The 19,569-nt window shown below is 42.0% G+C and overlaps 6 protein-coding genes across 6 annotated transcripts; 2 read left to right on the forward strand and 4 right to left on the reverse strand.

The window, feature by feature from the left end:
* Nucleotides 1-103: 103 nt before the first annotated feature.
* SS1G_04403 (hypothetical protein) lies at nucleotides 104-1,238 on the reverse strand (the record flags this gene model as incomplete). The annotated part of the gene is made up of 3 exons (XM_001594546.1): nucleotides 104-386; nucleotides 439-1,121; nucleotides 1,191-1,238. The coding sequence occupies 3 exons, from the start codon at nucleotides 1,236-1,238 to the stop codon at nucleotides 104-106; spliced, it is 1,014 nt and encodes a 337-aa protein (XP_001594596.1).
* Nucleotides 1,239-4,196: 2,958 nt separating this feature from the next.
* On the reverse strand, nucleotides 4,197-4,902 carry SS1G_04404 (hypothetical protein; the record flags this gene model as incomplete). The annotated part of the gene is made up of 3 exons (XM_001594547.1): nucleotides 4,197-4,235; nucleotides 4,292-4,352; nucleotides 4,442-4,902. 3 exons carry the CDS (start codon nucleotides 4,900-4,902, stop codon nucleotides 4,197-4,199), a joined length of 561 nt encoding a protein of 186 aa, XP_001594597.1.
* A 250-nt stretch (nucleotides 4,903-5,152) lies between these two features.
* On the forward strand, nucleotides 5,153-7,972 carry SS1G_04405 (hypothetical protein; the record flags this gene model as incomplete). Its single annotated transcript, XM_001594548.1, has 3 exons — nucleotides 5,153-5,455; nucleotides 5,552-7,695; nucleotides 7,969-7,972. 3 exons carry the CDS (start codon nucleotides 5,153-5,155, stop codon nucleotides 7,970-7,972), a joined length of 2,451 nt encoding a protein of 816 aa, XP_001594598.1.
* A 3,516-nt stretch (nucleotides 7,973-11,488) lies between these two features.
* Nucleotides 11,489-12,550, reverse strand: SS1G_04406 (predicted protein; the record flags this gene model as incomplete). Its single annotated transcript, XM_001594549.1, has 3 exons — nucleotides 11,489-11,545; nucleotides 11,892-12,063; nucleotides 12,537-12,550. The coding sequence occupies 3 exons, from the start codon at nucleotides 12,548-12,550 to the stop codon at nucleotides 11,489-11,491; spliced, it is 243 nt and encodes an 80-aa protein (XP_001594599.1).
* A 2,422-nt stretch (nucleotides 12,551-14,972) lies between these two features.
* On the forward strand, nucleotides 14,973-15,473 carry SS1G_04407 (predicted protein; the record flags this gene model as incomplete). Its single annotated transcript, XM_001594550.1, has 2 exons — nucleotides 14,973-15,080; nucleotides 15,390-15,473. 2 exons carry the CDS (start codon nucleotides 14,973-14,975, stop codon nucleotides 15,471-15,473), a joined length of 192 nt encoding a protein of 63 aa, XP_001594600.1.
* Nucleotides 15,474-16,240: 767 nt separating this feature from the next.
* Nucleotides 16,241-17,263, reverse strand: SS1G_04408 (predicted protein; the record flags this gene model as incomplete). The annotated part of the gene is made up of 3 exons (XM_001594551.1): nucleotides 16,241-16,321; nucleotides 16,677-17,117; nucleotides 17,213-17,263. The coding sequence occupies 3 exons, from the start codon at nucleotides 17,261-17,263 to the stop codon at nucleotides 16,241-16,243; spliced, it is 573 nt and encodes a 190-aa protein (XP_001594601.1).
* Between the last annotated feature and the right edge of the window lie 2,306 nt (nucleotides 17,264-19,569).

Raw genomic sequence — 19,569 nt, forward strand, 5'->3', positions numbered from 1 at the left:
CGTGGATAGAATGGAAACGTGGCTACCCAAGCGATGAAGAAACAGGCGTCTTCGATGATACCAGAGAAGATGAGTGCGGGCCCACCGAATCCAAATTCCCGGATCATGGGTGCAGACAGGCTCCCAGGACGGTAGTTCCCAAACTCTCGCCCTGAGTAGGTGAGGATGGTTTGGGGTTCGTGTGTTGAAGGAAAGGTAATAGCAACCGAGCCCAGTGGTTACCCCAGAGGTATGGAGCGAAAGTACCAAACAGCCATGTTGTAGAAAACCGTAAGTCTTGGTGAGCATGACCTAGAGCAGCGACGGTGATGGCGATACCGAGATCACTCAACAAAATCAATTTGGCATCCTTGGCTTCATAAAGAGGGCTGGATGGGTTGAAGTGACTGACAGTCCAGAAGCTGTTAACTTTTCCTTTTCCACGACCTTCATGTTGACCCTCGTGATAGTTGTGGCCGGTGACGTTCATGAACAAATAAAGAGGCCAGCCGAAAAAGTTGTTGGCCGATGGAGTGGATGAGAGTCGCAATTGGAGTTTCTTCGGTGAGCTCGTGAAGTTCGTGAACGAATTTTCCGAGGCGGTTAGCATAATCTTGACGAGTCTTGGGAACGAAAACCATATCACGCTCCATGTTGCCAGTTGCCTTGTGGTGCTTGCCGTGGGAGATCTTCCATGAGAAATATGGGACAAGGAGAGCAGAGTGACATATCCATCCAGTTGTGTCGTTCAAAACCTTTGAAGGTGAGAAAGATTGGTGGCCACATTCATGAGCCAAGACCCAGAGACCAGTGCCAAATAAGCCCTGAACGATGGTGTATAGAGCCCACAACACAGCGCGAACTGGGGTCGAGGGAACATTTTCTGGTGTGAGGTATTTGTTGAAAAGGAAGAAGGTAGTTGCCAAGCTGGCAATATCACGAGCCACATAAGCCAGACCTCGTGCTCCAGAGCGCTCGTAACAATGCTTAGGAATTGCGTTTCGGATATCATTGACAGTATAATCTGGAAGTTCGAATTCATTTCCGTAAGTATCGATGAGCTTGCCGTATCCAGTTGCCTTGGTCTTATTGATCTCATCGCCTAGGGATGACATGGACGACAAAGAGGTAGACGAAGGAGACTGTCTAGGGGTATCATTTGGTGAGCCGACAGCTGTCGAAGGAGAGGATTCGGCAGTGGAAGAGGTAACCGTCCTTTGAAGGACGGTAGGCTTTGGTAGAGCAGTAGTAGAGGCCATTGTGTTGTGAATTTTGTAGACTCAAACTCTAAAAGGAAAAGAATGAAAGTTCGAAGGTAATTATCACTTCGAAAATCGATTTAAGAATGAAGGACACAATGAAGTCGAGTATGGAGAGTGAATTGGCCAAATTTGTTGAGATATTGGCGGGATATCAATTAAAGAAGGCCCAACGATAAATTCTATTACCGAGTGATGCTGTCAGTTTCTGAAAGCCTCGAATTGAATAGAATATTAGAAAAATATACTTACGAGCTCCTGTACACACTCTTCAAGAGGCGTATTAAGATTGTAGAGAGGTTGAGGAGAGATAAATGAGGGGGAAGGTTGGACTTTTAAATGGAGGGGAGTGACTTAGGAGAAGGGATGGAGGGATGAATTGAGTGAGTGGTGGAGCCCTAAAAAAAAGAAAAAGAAGAAATGTTTCCCGTAGGCTGGCTGTAGACTGACTGACTGACTGTGGGTGTTAAGGTAGTGTTACTGCAGGTTGACAAGGATTTTAGTGTCTTATTTTAGTGCATTACTAGGTATACCTACCTACTCTGTGCTTCTGTAGTAAGGTTGATCTGGGTAAGAGCCAAGAAGGAACCAACCAAACTTTTAGAAATGCATATGATTCGGAGTGTAGTAAGTACATGGAGGTACTCCAATCAAGGATAAGAAATAACTCACTAGAAAATATTCAGGAAGAGCATGCTACGATAGACATGTCCTGCAACTGTATCAAATGAATATCTTTGGAGTCTTCACCAAACTTCCAGCTTCGTTGTCAGAGGAAGATCGTGTTCAAAAGGCTCCACCATTCTCCATCTATATCATGTGCATTTTATACCAACCGTGCTATAGTACCAGTGAGTACTTTCCAATCCCAATTCCATCATGTTTACAAAGAGCCATCTACCCATCGGTACACTCCTCCTCCATACAATATGGATAGGTAAAGCAGGGACCATTCAAATTGGAAACATCGAGAGTCCAATTATCTTAATTCGATTGCCACCACAAGTCACAAAGTCGTTAAAAAACGGGTAAAGGGACGAAGATCTTATCATGATTTTTCTATCTGATGGTGGGGTTTCCAATCTATTCTCAAGAGTCAATGCTGTTTTGTTGTTGAATTTGGGTGGAGATCAATCATAGATCCCGAACCTTTATTCGATATGTTTATCAAAACGAAAGCAAATCCCGAGAACAGCAAGCTTACGCTATTGCAATAGAGAATTGCCCAATATTAACTCTTTAACTTTCTTGAAGTGAGTGACTGTCTGGTGACATTTCGTACCACCATCTACAAAGCTACAACAATCTTTCCTCCTGCCGCCCCTCGTTCTGTCCCGCCTTCTCAGAAAACGGACATTCCGATTGATTTGAAGCTCACGCCACCATCTCTCGAATCTGTCGTGGAGAACCCTTGACAAGTCTGTTTCAGGAAGCTCCAGAACCATAGGGTAGATACCTTAGCCTAGTATCGCTGAGAAGGGATTCAAGAGAATTCTTCGGTGGGGACTCGAACAAGATGGATGTTGAGGGGCTTCACCGCTAGAGTACTTCTGGACAATTCACAGTCCAATGGTTCGGTGGCTCAGCATAGCAGGTTCATGTTTTACAATGTTCAGCTTGGTGTGAGAAAAGCCCAAATATACAAAAACCCCCCGTACATAAGAACTATTCGACTTCATAGGCTCATCTGTCTATCAAATTCAGCCTGTTTTTAATGTGCTCAGACAACCACATTCGCGCAAAACTCCCGGAATGAACTCTAAGGGTAAAGTGAGTAGGCCTACTTCACTTGGGCACTAATAATCTTATGGAAGGAATATCACATCTGATCCAACGGCGAGGGTTTGTGGTTACCATCATGACTTTTGCCCACGACTGGAAGTTTACTTGATGTTCACATTGACCAATCAAGTCATCACCATATAGAATTTATCCTTGCACATTATGCATGGCATTGCAGAAAGGGTCCCATACTAAACTGAATTAATCAATTTACCCGAAAGATTTCCCCAACAATTCTGATTGTCGTTTTTTGTTGGGGTGGGACGCACCGTGTGAAAAGCCAAAAGATCGCTACAAGGGTTCTTCTAACTTCTAATCTCACGCGAGATAGCACCGAATTATTTTGAATTTGCAAAGATATCCCGAAATTTATCGTTTCATGATCACCATCCAAACCAATGTATCCCAACCTCGGTTTCTACTCTTCTATTCTGCTTACATTGCTCTAGGAAAAACATGTGCAAAAGAAATATACTTTTCCCGTGCCTGATCTGCATTATTATCAAATCATCCAATTTGGAATCTTTGAAAGAGGATCCATATTTCTTGGTGGTTGGACAATCCCCTGAGATAGAAATTCGGTTATCACCCAAGGCGAAATCTCTTTTGCCACTCATGGGCTGGTGGGTCTGGCCAACCAACCAATCTGTCAAGACAAATGAGAGAAACCTTGTTCTCGGATCTATTCTGCCCATGTTTCACTAAAGGCTGCCACGGAGGGGATTGGTATCGAGCTGGCCTTGCAACTTACCTCGAGCTTACTTCAAGTCTTCAACACTACATGCATAACCATTTTTCACGTGGAGGAGTCTACTGCTTGCTGCATCGGTAAACTTTCAATGCTACATTCCCTCGACAAACAGTTGGGTGTATATGCTTGGAAAACAATTCGAACAAATTGTATGCTCCGACTTCCCATATGCTGTAAGGATGTACACAAAAACCAAGCCTCCCAGATCTTCGGGTCATGTAGGTTTTACGTATGCAACTTTCGGAACTATATCCAAGGTGTATCGAAGGTTTTCTTTTAATATGTTAAAGAGTTGGTGTGTCATACACCAATTTCCAATGTTTTGAAACGCCATTTCCCATGCAGTCATTCCCAATATGGTGTTTGTACAACGAGTAGTCTTTCTACAAGGCTGAGATTGTGCCAAATAATCTTTATTATCATATCTATTTTGGCCATTTCTTCCATCCACGACCATGACCTCTCTGCGAAGATGAATTAGTAGTTGAACATAAAGTTGAGTTGATGTGGAAAGGCAAACCTCTTTCCATGTCTGGATCATCTGTGGCATCTCTAACATAGCCTTTCTTCTCTTCTCCAATCTGTTGAAAACCATGAATCAGTATATGTGCCAAATAATGCAAGACCACAATCATCAAGCAATCCATCAAATGCAATGATTCAAACATACCTCGCCTTTAATGTTCTCTCTGATTCCTTTCCCTTGACTCTCTGTCCAACACCTGTACCCTTTACCCTCAGTCCATTCTCCATTCTCTTGCGTAATTTCTCTTCTGTGCTCTTTACAGAGAGCGGCAAAAGTTCCTCCACTCCATGTTGTCGTGCAAGCTTGCACAAATCTGCCTGTCGTCTCAAGGAAAATACTGGGTCATGCCATTTTCCAGTGACTGGATGCTTATGGGGCTTAAATGGCGATGTCGCTTCTGTCACTGCTGGGCGTATAGCTGTATCCAAATCTTCCCCCGCGCTCAATCCAGTCTCCTTGACAGCTTCTGACGCCGCCGCATCGGAAGTCGTATTGACAGCATTAACCTGTGGAAGAATGGCCTGTGGAGGATAACGGGCAAAAAACCTTTGAAGCTGCGGCGGCAGCGACTTCGCGAGCTTCACGTATTGCCTGGGCTTAAGCATCTTGTTTATCGCTGAAGGCTGAGATTTTACGATGATGTTGATGTCGAGATAAAATTCATGATTGGTGATTATGTAAGCCGAGGGCTTTTGTCTGCCTCGACTCTCAGCCTTGCCTCTTCCCAAAAACATTCATCTCAAAAGTTATTTACATTGCGCCAACTCTTCTGCAGATTTTAACTTCCGGAAATCTGTAAAATAATAGACATTATCTGATTTGGAGATACCATATCCCTCTTCTACATTGTCAATCATGGCTTCAAATGGATATTTAAATAGTATTGATGCAGTACCACCGCCTCTCATAGATAGTGATGGAAGACCACCATCTCCTCCACCTCCACCTCCAGATTCATTCGTCCCTCCACCACCTCCAAGCTCATTAGCTCCACCTCCTCCCCCTTCTAGTGATCTTCCACCACCGCCTCCATCGGAACTACAGCCTCCTCCCCCGGAACCCAAAAAGAAGAAAGGTTGGGGAGCTCCAAAGCCAGGTCCGCTGAGTATTGAGGACATTTTAAAGAAAAAGAAAGAGGCAGATGAGGCCGCAGCCAAGGTATGTAATCTTTCCCTTTCACATAAAGTTGGCAGCCATGTTCACAATGCATGTCTAGAATTTCCTCGCACCAGTACTAATTATTTGAAATTACAGCCTAAATTTCTATCAAAAGCTGCCCGAGAGAAGCTCGCTCTCGAAAAAAGAGCAAAAGAGGTCGAAGAACAGAGGCGCAAGCGCGAATCAGAGCAAGATAACCGCATACCTGTTGGAACTGTGAATGGGAATGGATATGGGGCTGCGAATGGACGAGATGGTTATGAGCGGTCGCATCAGCAGGATAATGCGCGTCGAGATTCTTCCTTTGTGCCCACTGGACCTCGAGCCATGCGGAATGGCCAACAAAATCGACCTTCTAGTGACAAGCCGAATGACATGGAGCCGCCACCTAAATCAGCCAAACCAGCTACTACTGCTGCAGGTTCGAGTAAAGCTTCAGTGGCTGGTGAGAAACGTCCTGCGAATGCGGAGGATTTGCAAGCTGCTCTCATAAGAACGCGATACATGGGTGCCGAAACGAATCAATCAACGTTTTCCGCAAAGAAGAAACGCAGGAGGACAACCGAGAAGAAATTTAACTTTGAGTGGAATGCTGAGGAGGATACTAGTCCAGATTATAATCCTATTTACCAAAATCGTGCGGAAGCAGGTTTATATGGGCGAGGTAGATTGGCTGGTTTTGCAGAAGATGAAGCAGCAACTTTGAAATATGCGAAAGCTCTAGAAGAACGAGATATAGAGGCTGGAAGTGCGCGTGCACGAGAAATTGTGGAAATGGAGAGGCGGAGGAAAGAAGATGCCGGCAGGAACTCACTTGACAAACATTGGAGTGAGAAGAAATTGGAACATATGCGAGAACGTGATTGGCGTATTTTCAAGGAGGATTTCAATATCAGTACAAAAGGAGGGGCAATTCCCAATCCTATGCGAAGTTGGTCGGAGTCCAAGTTACCAAAACGTCTTTTGGATGTTATCAATCAAGTTGGTTATGACGAGCCATCGGCAGTACAGAGAGCTGCTATTCCTATAGCGCTACAAGCTAGAGATTTGATTGGTGTTGCCGTTACTGGTTCAGGTAAAACTGCGGCTTTCTTACTGCCATTACTGGTCTATATCTCTGAATTACCTCCACTGAACGAATTCACGAAAAACGATGGACCATACGCTATCATTCTCGCACCTACCCGTGAATTGGCACAACAAATTGAGGTTGAAGCCAAGAAATTTGCAACACCACTTGGATTCACTTGTGTTAGTATCGTTGGTGGACATTCTTTGGAAGAACAATCTTACAACCTTCGCAATGGTGCTGAAATCATCATTGCTACACCTGGTCGTCTAGTTGATTGTATTGAAAGACGAGTTCTGGTCTTAGGTCAATGTTGTTATATCATCATGGATGAAGCAGATCGTATGATAGATCTAGGTTTCGAAGAATCCGTCAACAAAATCTTAGATGCACTTCCAGTCAGTAATGAAAAGCCAGATACAGATGACGCAGAAGATGCCCAGGCTATGAGTAGACATCTAGGAGGCAAGGATCGTTATCGTCAAACTATGATGTACACAGCCACTATGCCTCCAGCCGTCGAAAAAATCGCCAAAAAGTATCTTCGTCGTCCAGCCATCGTTACCATTGGTAACATTGGTGAAGCAGTCGAAACCGTTGAACAACGTGTTGAATTTGTCGCCGGTGAAGATAAACGTAAGAAGCGTCTTAATGAAATCCTCGCCTCGGGTGAATTTCAACCTCCCATCATCGTCTTTGTCAACATCAAACGTAACTGCGATGCCGTGGCTCGCGATATCAAACATATGGGCTTCACATCCGTCACACTTCACGGATCCAAAACTCAAGAACAGCGTGAAGCGGCTCTGGCTTCCGTTCGCTCGGGCGCTACTAACGTCCTCGTCGCAACGGATCTCGCTGGTCGTGGTATCGATGTTCCGGATGTTTCCTTGGTCGTCAACTTTAACATGGCCACTAATATCGAGAGTTACACGCATCGTATTGGTCGTACGGGAAGAGCCGGGAAAAGTGGTGTCGCGATTACTTTCTTGGGTAATGAGGATGCGGATACCATGTATGATTTGAAACAGATGTTGATGAAGAGTAGTATTAGTAGGGTACCGGAAGAGTTGAGGAAACATGAGGCGGCGCAGCAGAAGAGTCAGAGGGGTCAGGGCTTGAAGAAAATTGAGGAGGGGGGTTTTGGTGGGAAGGGTGGTGCGGGGGGTTGGTAGGTTTTGTTGTTGTTGTTCCGGTCGTGGTTGTAGTTGTAGTTAGTAGTCGAGAGGTAGGAGAAGGGAATAAGAATCTCGGAAGATATATTAATGCAAATAAATACAAATTCAAATCTCTCTCCGTTGAATCTTTAGCCAAGATATCAGAGCTAGTTGAGAATAATCGATTTTATTATTTTGATGTAATTATATCAAATTAGATTCCTCTCATCGACTCGAGTAATAGAAAAATATCATGAATAGTACCTACCTACCTACCTAATACATAGCTAATAATTACATACCCAACTCAAAACAAGAATAAGACCTAATAAATAGGAAAGTAAGTGAACAATCAAGTCAAAAACTTGGGAATCAAGTTATAGTTATAATTCTCCTTTTAGCTGTAATTAGGTATAGAGAGTAAGTGATCTTAATTTGTGTAAAGAGATTTTTTGGGGGGTGGGATGGGAGATGAGATGGGAGATAGGAAAGGGGATGGGATGGGATGGGATGTTTATGAGGGAAATAGGATGGGATGTTTATAGGATTTTGTATAATATCAGCGTTTCAAATCTCCCATCCTATCCTATCCTTGAATTAAGGATAGGCAGGATGGCTTCAATTTGGAGGATAGGTAGAATAAGAATATAAAAAGAAAATTGAGGATATAATAGGATTTATAGGGTTTGGGATAGGATAAAAGAGAAAAGGATGGTTGAAAAATCGTTATAATTTTTATGATTGAGATTAACAAAACAATAAATACTTTATTTTATTAGTAATTTTTGGTAAAAAGGTAAGTACTTTTTGTTTTGATAGATTTCAATTTTTCGATAAAATATTTCAATCGTAATTTCGCTCAATTGATTTTTTTTTTTTTTGATACATTTAGTGATATTATCTATATATTATGTGATGTCATTTATATCCTTTTATTTAGGATAAGATAAATATCACTTTTTGATAGGATAGGCAGGATGAGGATATTTACAATATCGATAGGATATAGGGCCTTTATCCTGGGTCTAGGATAGGATGGGAGAGGATGAGGATGGGAGATTTGAAACGCTGTTTGTATTGGATAGATAGATAGATGAGTTGATTTGTACAGTGAGGAGGCGGGTGGAATAAACAAATGTATGAATGGATGAATATTGCTGGATGGTGAGCTTGAGGTATGTTTTGATCTCGATCTTGGCCCTAATTACTACTTGGAGAGGAATTATATGAATTAGTAAAGACTAGCTAGGTACTTTCCTTGTAATCAATCTGCCTCGATTCGATTGGGTGGAGTTTATGGGATTGTATTGTAAGTTATTGATGATATTTGTCTGGCTGGTGAGTTTGAGGTTGAGGTTGGGGTTGAGTTTTGAGCTTGGACGTTTCTCAAATGTACGTACAGCAGGACAATCAAGAAACCATAAAACCATACAAGAAAAGAAGTGATTGCAAGTATAGATATATATAAGAAAATCATTAAATATGAAAATTGAAAACTATTAGTGAAAGTTGGTGGATTCTTGGATTAGTTTTAATTACGTGTTCTGATCTTCTGATATTCTATTTCGATTATCATATATACAGTATATACCCCCTCGTTCTTTCCTGATAATTTTTTCACTTCAATGTGGATGATGTGCCATGCATGGATGGTTCACTTGAAATCGAGAGTGAGGTTTCTTGAGTGATTATCTGTTATGGTGGCGGGTTTGTGGTGAAAGAGGGAGGAGGTGTGATTTATTGACTGTAGGTTTTTGAAGCTATTCTCTTATGAGGAGGATAATTGTATTCTGGGATGAGCATTATAATTGTATATATGACGAAGTATCTGAAAGAGGAATATTCGATTTTGGAATGAGTAAGAGGAGTGTGATTCATAGCATGAATGCAAATCTTCATTTACGAAAGGGGATGCGAGGAGAAGTTAATGAATGATACGTCGTTCCTAATCAAAATCACTGATCATAAAGGCGTCTATAGATTCCTTTAAATTCAAACTACTCGGACAACTTAAACGCAAAATAAGATCTCTCTTTAATCTAATTTCATGCTCAGAAGAAGATTATTCGTACTCTATATTATTCATATTGGTATTAGTTTTCTGAATCTCCGCTTCAGGAGCCATCTAATTAGTTGCTTCTACATATGAAGAAAGATAGTTAATTATCATCTGGGCGCTTGCATTCGAGAACGTGAAGTGTACCTTTATCTCTTGTGTTCAGAGAAAGGGACAGGCAATAAATGAATATATTTAGTCAGTGTGATGGAATTTTTCAATCCATAGAGCCTCGTTATCTGCGACTAGTAGAAAAGGCGTTGTATATAGAATCAATGACTTCTGGTCTATAACGGAGAATAGTAATTTGGGTATTTTCACCAGGAAAGCTATAAGATGAATATGCTCCTGCTGTTCGCGACCACCATCGATATCTGTGGTGAGTACAGAATGAAAAGTTCTCAATCGATGCAAAGAAAGGAAATGGAAATCATCCAGATCTCTCACGGAATATTTCATCTTTGTCCCAAGGTTTCTCTGTACTACCAAGTTGTAGACTTAAATTGCAGTACTTACTGCAGTCACGACTTTCAGCCATGTATACATGTATGTGATAGCCCGCCTAATATATGCAGAACTGCTACATGCGTATCATGAATAAACATATATGGACACGCAAGTTCAACATCAATTCCAACAAAAATATTACTATTTCTATTTCTATTTCTATTGTAAATCTTAACCAATCGGATATACTCACATTCATTATCCATGATCTATCATCTTCTTGCTCGAACATCCCATCAACTAGAAAAATTGCTGAAACATTTTCACATGCAATACCAGTCATCTCTTTCTGCATACATCTGCACACATCTGCACAATTTTTCATAGACCCCAACCTCTCATAACCCCTCACATAATCAAATCAAATCAAATCAATCAATTAATCAATCAACAAACAAATCAACAAAAACCCCCATCAATCACATCCCATCATCACATACATCAGCCCGAGGAATGTAACTATAATGCACACACACTCTCAATCATACATACGTATATGTAAGGCACAGTCCCTTAAGTCTCGACAGACATATCGGGTCAGATTTTAGCACTTGCCTTTTTGACAAAAACGATCTCACCAGTTCCTTACCTTCCTTACCTTACCTACCTACCTCATTCAGAAACATGCGAAACGACCAATTGAATAGCATGTATGTATGAGGATGAGGGAAAACATTGGAATCGCGATATATATACCTGTATGGATGTATACCAAGCGCGAAACGGCACAGAGAGTTTCTTGTTTCAGAAATCGATTTTCACATGCTAAGATAAATGAGTCTATAGGAAAATAGCTTGATTGAGTATATGTGTGTTTTGTGGTGATAAAATAAATAAATAAAAGTATAGTAGTTTGTTTGTATCCACCGCTCGTTTTATATCCGCAAAGCCTCGATTATATAGTATTGAGTCAGTGTCATCAATACAACGGCAAGTATCAATAGTAGGTAGGTACTAAGTACTACTCGTACGTACACCAGAGAGGGTAATATATTGTGTTACCCTGGTAGGTATTTTTTTTGAGACTGTATCCATTTCTCTTGAAAACTCTTCAAGATCATTTTTTCTATTAATACTTTTCTGATCGTATCAATTAATATATTTTAAATCTATACAAAAAATCAAAAATTACAAACATACACAGATAAAAAAAAGCAAAGAAAGAAAAAAAAAAAAGAGAAAAATCTGCAAGTTTCAGCCCCCAAGATCACCGCATCCACAAACAAGGAAATATTCCAGAAATATCAGCTTACATTCGCAGTTCTTCCCCAAAATAGGAAGGAGCCATTTCTAGAAACTATCTGTTTGAGAAAAAAGTCATCAGGATTAGGAAATGTAAATCCGATTTCTTGAATCGTAATAGTAATAAAAGAATCCATCGAATTACCTAGGTGAGTTCTGTATGCATATGCAGGAACAGAATAGGCAACACTTAGTACCTACCTATTTACATACCCAGGTACTTGCTTACTTACTTACTTACTTACTAGGTAGGTACTCAACAACCCCCACGAAACGAACAACGCCGTGAAGAGATTTTCTTTTAATTTCTAGAAAGAGGCACAGGCTGATATGAACGAATATATTGCGGCGTGGTCGTCTTACGAGCGTTCTAGATTAGATATGGTCTGTAAGGGGTATACGTACACATAATTGTAACCCTACCTTCCCATCTCTCACCTCTTCTCTTCTCTGACTTTCAATTCCCATACATGCATACTTAACTCTCCGCGATCCCTCCGGAAGGATTCCTAGAATTCTCGCTCTCAATACGACATTGTAACGTTTTTTTATGTAGATAGATAGATAGGAACCTAACCTATATGATGATCATGTCAGCCTTGCATGCATTCTCCGTCATGGAAGGATGCGGCGTATGGTACAGTATATTTTGTTACCACAATCAATCGCACGCACTATCTTTTCTTTTCGCAGATTCGTAGATGAATTATCCTCGAAGGATCCTTTTTCGATGCTATCTTTTCTCCTTTGATGTATGTAAGTCTTATATATAAATTATATGTATCTGGATTTTTGATATCGATGTGACGCTGTGCTTGGGTAATTGATGACATGGAGGGGTTGTTTTGTTTGTGGTGGGGATATATGGGATGAGATGTGTGATCAATTAATCCTTTGATTGGGGGGAAGGAAGGAGTGGATGGGGGAAAATAAGCTCACTGAGATGAGATGAGATATGAATTATTTGTGTGAAGAAAGGATAGGTAATCATTCATTTTCCTGAGATGGAATTTATCGGTGCGGAGTTTAGTCTTCTTTCTCTTTGCTTACCTTACCTTACTCATCTTGCTTTGCTTTGTCTTGACATTGCATTCATCCCAAGTCAAATAAACGTTTCTGAGTAAGGCGTGGAGGCGCGGAAGGAAGAGTACCACGTGGGGTGTTTGAAGCTAAAGAAACCTGTAAAGAAATTTGTAAAGAAACTGTTCCTGATATTCGAATATCGTTCGTTAATGATACTCGTAGAGCGGCATCTAATTTTCCTCAAAGAAGTTTTGTAATCTGGGGATATCTCCATAATGAGACTAGTAGACTAGTAGACTAGTAAAAATAGATTAACCCCGATGTTTATGATATCCTCATGGTGTATGGATGATGTATACTATTCGAGTATCTAAGCTAAACATAATACGTAGGTAACATTTGCTCTGTGTGATTGGAGCTGTTTTGTCCGTGACTATACTGGTGTACTGTATGAAGCTGATTACGCTCTTGGACGCTGTGGCTACCAAGGGAGGTATTGAGGGTTGTATGATATGCTCCGCAGGAGTGACGACATGCTTTGCCCGTCGGCGTTGTTGTCCAAATCCATACTCTTTGCCTGATTGATGCCAACCGTAGGTAGCATACCATAATGAACCATAGGCAACAAATGAATACACTTGGATTTCAGCTTGACTTCCAAGGAGTAATTCTCTTGTATGGGAACAATGACTCCTATTATATACTATGGTTTCTATAGCTATTGCGACTCCGCAATCAACAGATACTTCTACTGTACTTTGCTATTTGAGCTTCCTGCTCATCGTAGAATAAAGAGAACTGAATTTAGGAAGTCATTACTACTGGCAAAAGCTTGCTCAATATCTACCTGACAACCCTAGTGTCAACATCCATATCTTCGACCTGTATGAGCCTCGATTTTGGAAGCCGGCCGTGGTAACCATAGTACCCCTCATCCATAGCCTTGCCATACATGTCTTGCAAGTACAAAATCGGCAATGAAGGTTACCTAAATCTTGACTACGCTGATATGGAATGTGCCTGGAGCAACAGCATATAGCTATAGCATCAAAACAAGTGAACAAACACCATCGAAGGTAACGACCATATGCATTCCTCGCAACACACACATGCACCATAGAATCAGATAAAAAGTATCCCAACCATAGGTACCACAACAAATCAACCAATACGGAACTCCTCTTAAATCCTTCCCTTCCCACAACAACAACGTTAACAACCGTACTTGCAGCACTGGTGTATACCGACCGACCAACGTCATTTACCAAACAAGCATATACGCATCCCACATCGTCCATGCATACGATGAAAGCAACCCGCAACCCGCAACCGAAGAGCAAGAGCAAGAGCAAAAACAAAACCAAAAACAAAACCAAAACCAAAAAAACAGCCATACCGCCATCTCTTTGGATACCGCCAAACCTCACCTCGTGATGGTGCCGCACCATAGATTTCATTCTTCACCGTTCGTTCCCCTCTTTTCAAGGATTGTAAAATTCGGCTCTGCCTTTCCTTCATCATCCACCACCCGCCACCCAGCACCTCTTTCCCAACCTTTCATGTGAAAAGAACAAAAGAAAAGTCTCGTGGAGAGCGACTGACCCATGGTAATTTAACGGTATAGTATATTATACCGGTGTCCTGATCTGGGAATACATCATAGCGTGTAGAGTAAAGCGAGCTCGTAGCGAGTAGCGAGCTTCTGAGGATTATTGAAAAAAAATAAAAATAAGGTGGTGAGGAGGCTATTGCAAATGCAATTGGCAGTTTTTTGGGGTGGTTTCAATTGGAAGAAAAGGCGAGACACGTGTACAAAAATGTTCACCTACTTTCTTACTTTCTTTCTTTCCTTCCTTCATTCTCATATTGCATATTGCATATCATATTGAATGAAACGATTGGTAGCTCTCCAAGCGAGTGGAGAATCGACATTTTCAATGCATAATTAATATTGATAATAACATTAATTATTAGTGATCCATAAATGCATCCATCCATTATTCCATCGCAGTCAGGTTCCCGCAGACCGCATAAACTTCTTCCATACGTCAAACAGAGCATAGCGTCTTCATGCATATGTTCTACCTTAATGTACCAAACTTTGATCGTCCTCCATGTATACCGCATAAACTTCCGCAGCAAATCATAACAATGGATTGTTGTATCATATTTCCCCACCTGATTTGTCTGCGGCATCAACCGCGAATCCGTCCGGTTCATGCGCGAATGAATGCCCTGACAAGCAAATTCTCGCTGTGTATGTACAAGTACTCCGTAGGGACAGAATAAAAAAATTGCAGAGATGGAACATGGGAAATGGTGATGGGGATAGGATAGGATAGAGAAGGAACAAGGTCATGGATGCCGTAATTGAAATTTATTCGTGTGGGACCCTCAGAAAGGCTTCATGAAACATTCTCGAAGGCCCGTCAACAAGGTTCGCGGATACCTGGTGCCTCCAAAATGGTATATCGTCGGAGAACATGTTACACTTTCGGGATGCATATCCGCGGCTGCATCCAAGAGTGGATTTGTTGCGAGCATTCAATTCTGGGTGCTGGTGTTTACGGAGTATGTATGGGTGGGTGGATGCCCATACCACTGGATGGTTATCTGTCTTACGAACTTCCGACGGTTTTTGGTTCTACTTGAGAGACAAGATGGAAATCAATCTTCCCTCTGGAAAGAAGCTGCAGGGTATGATATATGATATGGAGCTCTCAATTAATCGCAAGGCTATCTGATTTGGCGGCGGACGGGCACCCCCATTTATTTGATTACCGGAAGGACAGTAGTGTACCAGAGATTCGACATGAACGGGCATGGGTTACGAAGTATTGGGATGAAAAACCTATTTCGCTCATCTCACGATATCTCTAGAACGTTCGTACCCCTCACAATGGATTTCCAAAAGCTTCTTTCCCAGGGCTTGGGACATCGCCTACGGATCTGATTAACGACTAATTGGTAAGAACTGCCGACAGTCGGACAGTGGTATCAATAAAATCCAGGGCCCATTTTGGTCTTAGATCGACGCTCTTAACCGTTGCGGAGTGATCTTCACATAATTTGTACCTGAATGGGCCCTGAATAACTTCATTATTGCCATTTGCGAATCCACCCTGTTCAAGGAAGCGTCCTGTAGGCGAGTAGATCATAATAATGAGACATGTACCGGTCACATCCCCTCAAGAGAAAAAAGGTAATCTTGTATTGGGACCCTTCTTTGGTCTTACAATTAGAATAGACTTTAAACTAAAGACGATGTTATCGATAATTCAAGCCCAGTCAAGCTTTTTGCCGCGTCTCTCAGGCCATAGAATCGTACAATGAGACATTATACCAGTGGCAAACATATGAAAATGAAAATGCGACTCGAGTACAAACTGTACAAAGCAAGATGTTTGAGACCTTCCTAGTATGTACCTACCTCTTATTCCTTCTAGCCGAACAACGCCGCTCGCCTGCAGCCAGAAAGAAGGTCTCGGGTTTAACGGTGAGAGCCTTGATGAAATAATTTCTAACCCTCAAGGGTAGGGGCAAAAATCCGGGGTTTTGGAATCAGTTCCAGTTCTTCTTCGGCCATTCTTTCCAGCCATCATTAGAATAATAGTGCCGTATCGGTGTGCTCTTTCTCTTTGGAAATTGAAAGATCTCAGTGACCTCGGAATGTAATCAATCCTAGCTCGTAAAGAATGGTTGATTAATTAATTAGGTATCTGAGTGAGGCTTCAAATCGTTGAACTTTGAGCCTGCGGAATAATAGCATTGTCATACTCCATACTCGACTCTCGAGTACCTGCTGCGTGGATCTACAAGAAAATGTCATACTACTTACTAATACATACTATATATACCTTAATATCATTTTTGCGGCCGCCAGATCATCCAGACTAAACCCTCTAGCAGAACCTAAAAAGAGGAGCGTTCCGTGATTTAGTAGAGTGTGCTATACCGGTAGTCTGTAGATAGTCCCTCAACCGGCTTCGGGCTGGTCCCTATAATTCATATTTGATATGACCCAAAGGTTGCGCCAGCAAAAGCCATCGCTGGTAGTGTAAAGTTCGTAGCATTTCATTCCCGGTTCCCGTCCCGCTGGGACATGTACGGAGTATGATCTGACAAACGTCTTTTTCCTCGCATCAAGCCATCCGCCGACAAACTGACTCGGATCGCCAGGAAAGCCACTCCACATAAATCGATGGTATCGTGATCTTTGACCTGCGCTCTTCCAATAGTGACGCTGGTCAAGGTCAAGATTGCACGAACGAGGGCATTAGGAATTCGAGATCCGGGACCCGCGAGTGGGCCCCTGTGTAGATTTCGATTGGAATTGAACCAAAGAATAATGGCCAGTCCAACAAAGTCTCGCCAGCCAGCAGCCAAGCTAGGGTTTGGGGCTCTAGGAAAGAATCCCCGCTGAGTAGGCCGTCTGGCGTGATATGGTAGCATGCTCCACATGTACCATTTTCGCACTGGCATTACCACGGGAACAAGCGAGGGAACTTCAGATGACACCGGTAAATCATAAATGGGATGGACAGAAAAATTGGGACAAAAACTTATCAATGAAGTAAGGGCTTTGGACTCTTTTTTTTCTTTGATTTTCTGGGAATGAATGGTATTCTACATAGGTACAGATTGATAGGTTCATGTTGTTGCTTGTTATTTGATGCAAGAATAAATAAATGAGGATTCAATACATGCATTTGTCGAGGTCGAGATCCCCCCAACTTTTCATCACCGTCAAGCATTTTGCGTACCTGCATTGTTCCTGCAGTAGCAATCAGCAGGTTTGGATGGGGGTGGGTGGGCATACGTAAAGTAACGTAATGAATGTAATGAAGGCATTCATTGCCCGATTGGTGAAATAATTAAAAATGGGTTAGAGCAGGTATGGATATAGGAAAAATATCATGACCGACCGACCGACCGATTGATAAGAAAAGTTAAACCGAGTTGGATATTAACGGAAAGCCATCAGAATGGGCCACCCACTCAGAATCCCTACCACTCTTTCACCGCGACCGTGAACTTACCGGGACGAGGGACGAGAGACCAGGGCTCAAGGACTCAGGACTTCAAGGGAAGGCAGCAAGGGAAGGGAGGGCTCCCTAGTCAAGTTCATATCGCAACGTATTTTGCTTCTGGAAGTCCACCGAAGAAGACTTTCCTGTGGCTTGAGAGAAATGGGATGCTAATAGCCTAACACTATAGATTTTCGATGGATTCTATGCTATAAATCCATGTCCAGCGACTCGTACGGATTCGGTACGAAGGTAATCCAGAAATGCTACCCCATTATGCAGGCCTCGGCCAAATCAGTATACTCCACCACACCCAAATTTGTAGCTACACTTGCACCAGCCCCAACCCAGGTAAGAAAAGAAAGCATAAAAATATCACCATACCGTACATATACATACATAAAATATTCATTACCTAGGGACCTTGGGAAGCCTCATTATAATCGACCAAAAGCAGCAAGGGAAATCCCAAATCCAAACAGGAAAATCATTCTACTCCGCGCTATGAGACTCGCGAGCTCTAATGAAAAGAGCGCTCTATGTTTAGATATCGCCACGGACAAAACTTGCATTAGATGAAATTGATGCGGAGTACCACTTTTACGCAACATGCAATATGCCAGTTGGAAACATGATGCTGAGGTGATTGATGGATGTGATGATGATGGTCGCGCAGCCACTAATAAATCATATGCACTCACTCAGTGTACACTCACTGTACCGATATTCATTCTTTTTGGGAATGTTACTCAGGAACAAAATGTTAAGCTGCATAAGCTAAACAGCTTCAAGTGTCAAAGCACATACATAAGCAGCTGGATTCTACTGTATATTGCATATGATAGGCATATTCTACCTACCACCGAGTATATCTAATCATCCCATTTTGAGTTCTCGAATCTTATGTCTGGTTCTTAATTGTGACGATAGAAAGCTTCATTGACAGGCCGTTAGAATTGGGCGAAGCGCTGAGCGCTGTGCAAAAAAAAAACAATACGTGCATTCATTTTTATGCAACCATCTTCCTTCCAGGCGCTAGATAGATCGGCGAGTTCATCCTATCGTAATGATTATCACCTTATCGATTAGGTGAAGGAGTGGATAAGTAGAAAGAGTGCCCGGTCATATGAGGTCAGATTTATATATATACAATCTTCAAATGATCATGTTGGAGAGTCTGAGTGGTCGATTCCGTCAAAGGAAGTGTGTCCATTCAAGGTTCTTCCCGATGCGAGCCATAGCCCAAAACGCGGCCTAATCGTTCGCATGATAATACATGATGATGAATGATGAACTTTTAGATCATCGCAAATGCCGGCGTTTAGGGAATCACTAAGATGGTTTTATGTTTAGCTCGTATCAACAATTTGTTTGACTTTTGCTTTTTTCTCAAGCGTGTTCAGAATCATATGAGAGACAGTGTTTCCATTGCGAGTTCCAAGAGTGCGGCTGGAAACTTTCTTTGAGAATTCAAAATCTCAAATCAAGTAGGTAGGCTTTTGCGCAAACTTTGTTGCGGGAATGAATGTATCAGTGTTAGTATTTTGGGAACTTGAGACCATTGAGTAAGCCTTTACATTGCAACTTTAAAAAATCTCTGAATAGTGACTTGTCAGCGTAAGCCAGGACGACTAATCGAATGGATTGATTTGGATTTTCTGACATATCTCACGGGAGGCGGGGAGACTGTCTGACCTTACCCCGATAATCAAAAAGCAGGAGAGAAGAAAAATGGGTGTTTCATATTTTTTTTCTTCTTTCTTCTCCCCCACAATTGACGATGATGGTCGGTCGACCTCTGCAGTAGACGCGGGGCAAAGCGCTCTTGGGGTTGGAGGAAGCTGAAGGAGGGCTAAACCCAAGGATCATCCTACTATCGATAGGATACCTAGATGGAAAAGTTTTTTGGATCTTGGGGGGCGTCATGGGTAGGAAGGAAGGAAGGAAGGATGAATGCATATTGGATGCATACGATATCATCTCAGGTACGTCGGGCGAATTATCAGTATTCGATGGGAGCTGTAAGCTGCGCA

Source organism: Sclerotinia sclerotiorum, genomic scaffold (genome assembly GCF_000146945.2).
Source record: "Sclerotinia sclerotiorum 1980 UF-70 scaffold_5 genomic scaffold, whole genome shotgun sequence".
Classification (NCBI taxonomy): domain Eukaryota; kingdom Fungi; phylum Ascomycota; class Leotiomycetes; order Helotiales; family Sclerotiniaceae; genus Sclerotinia; species Sclerotinia sclerotiorum.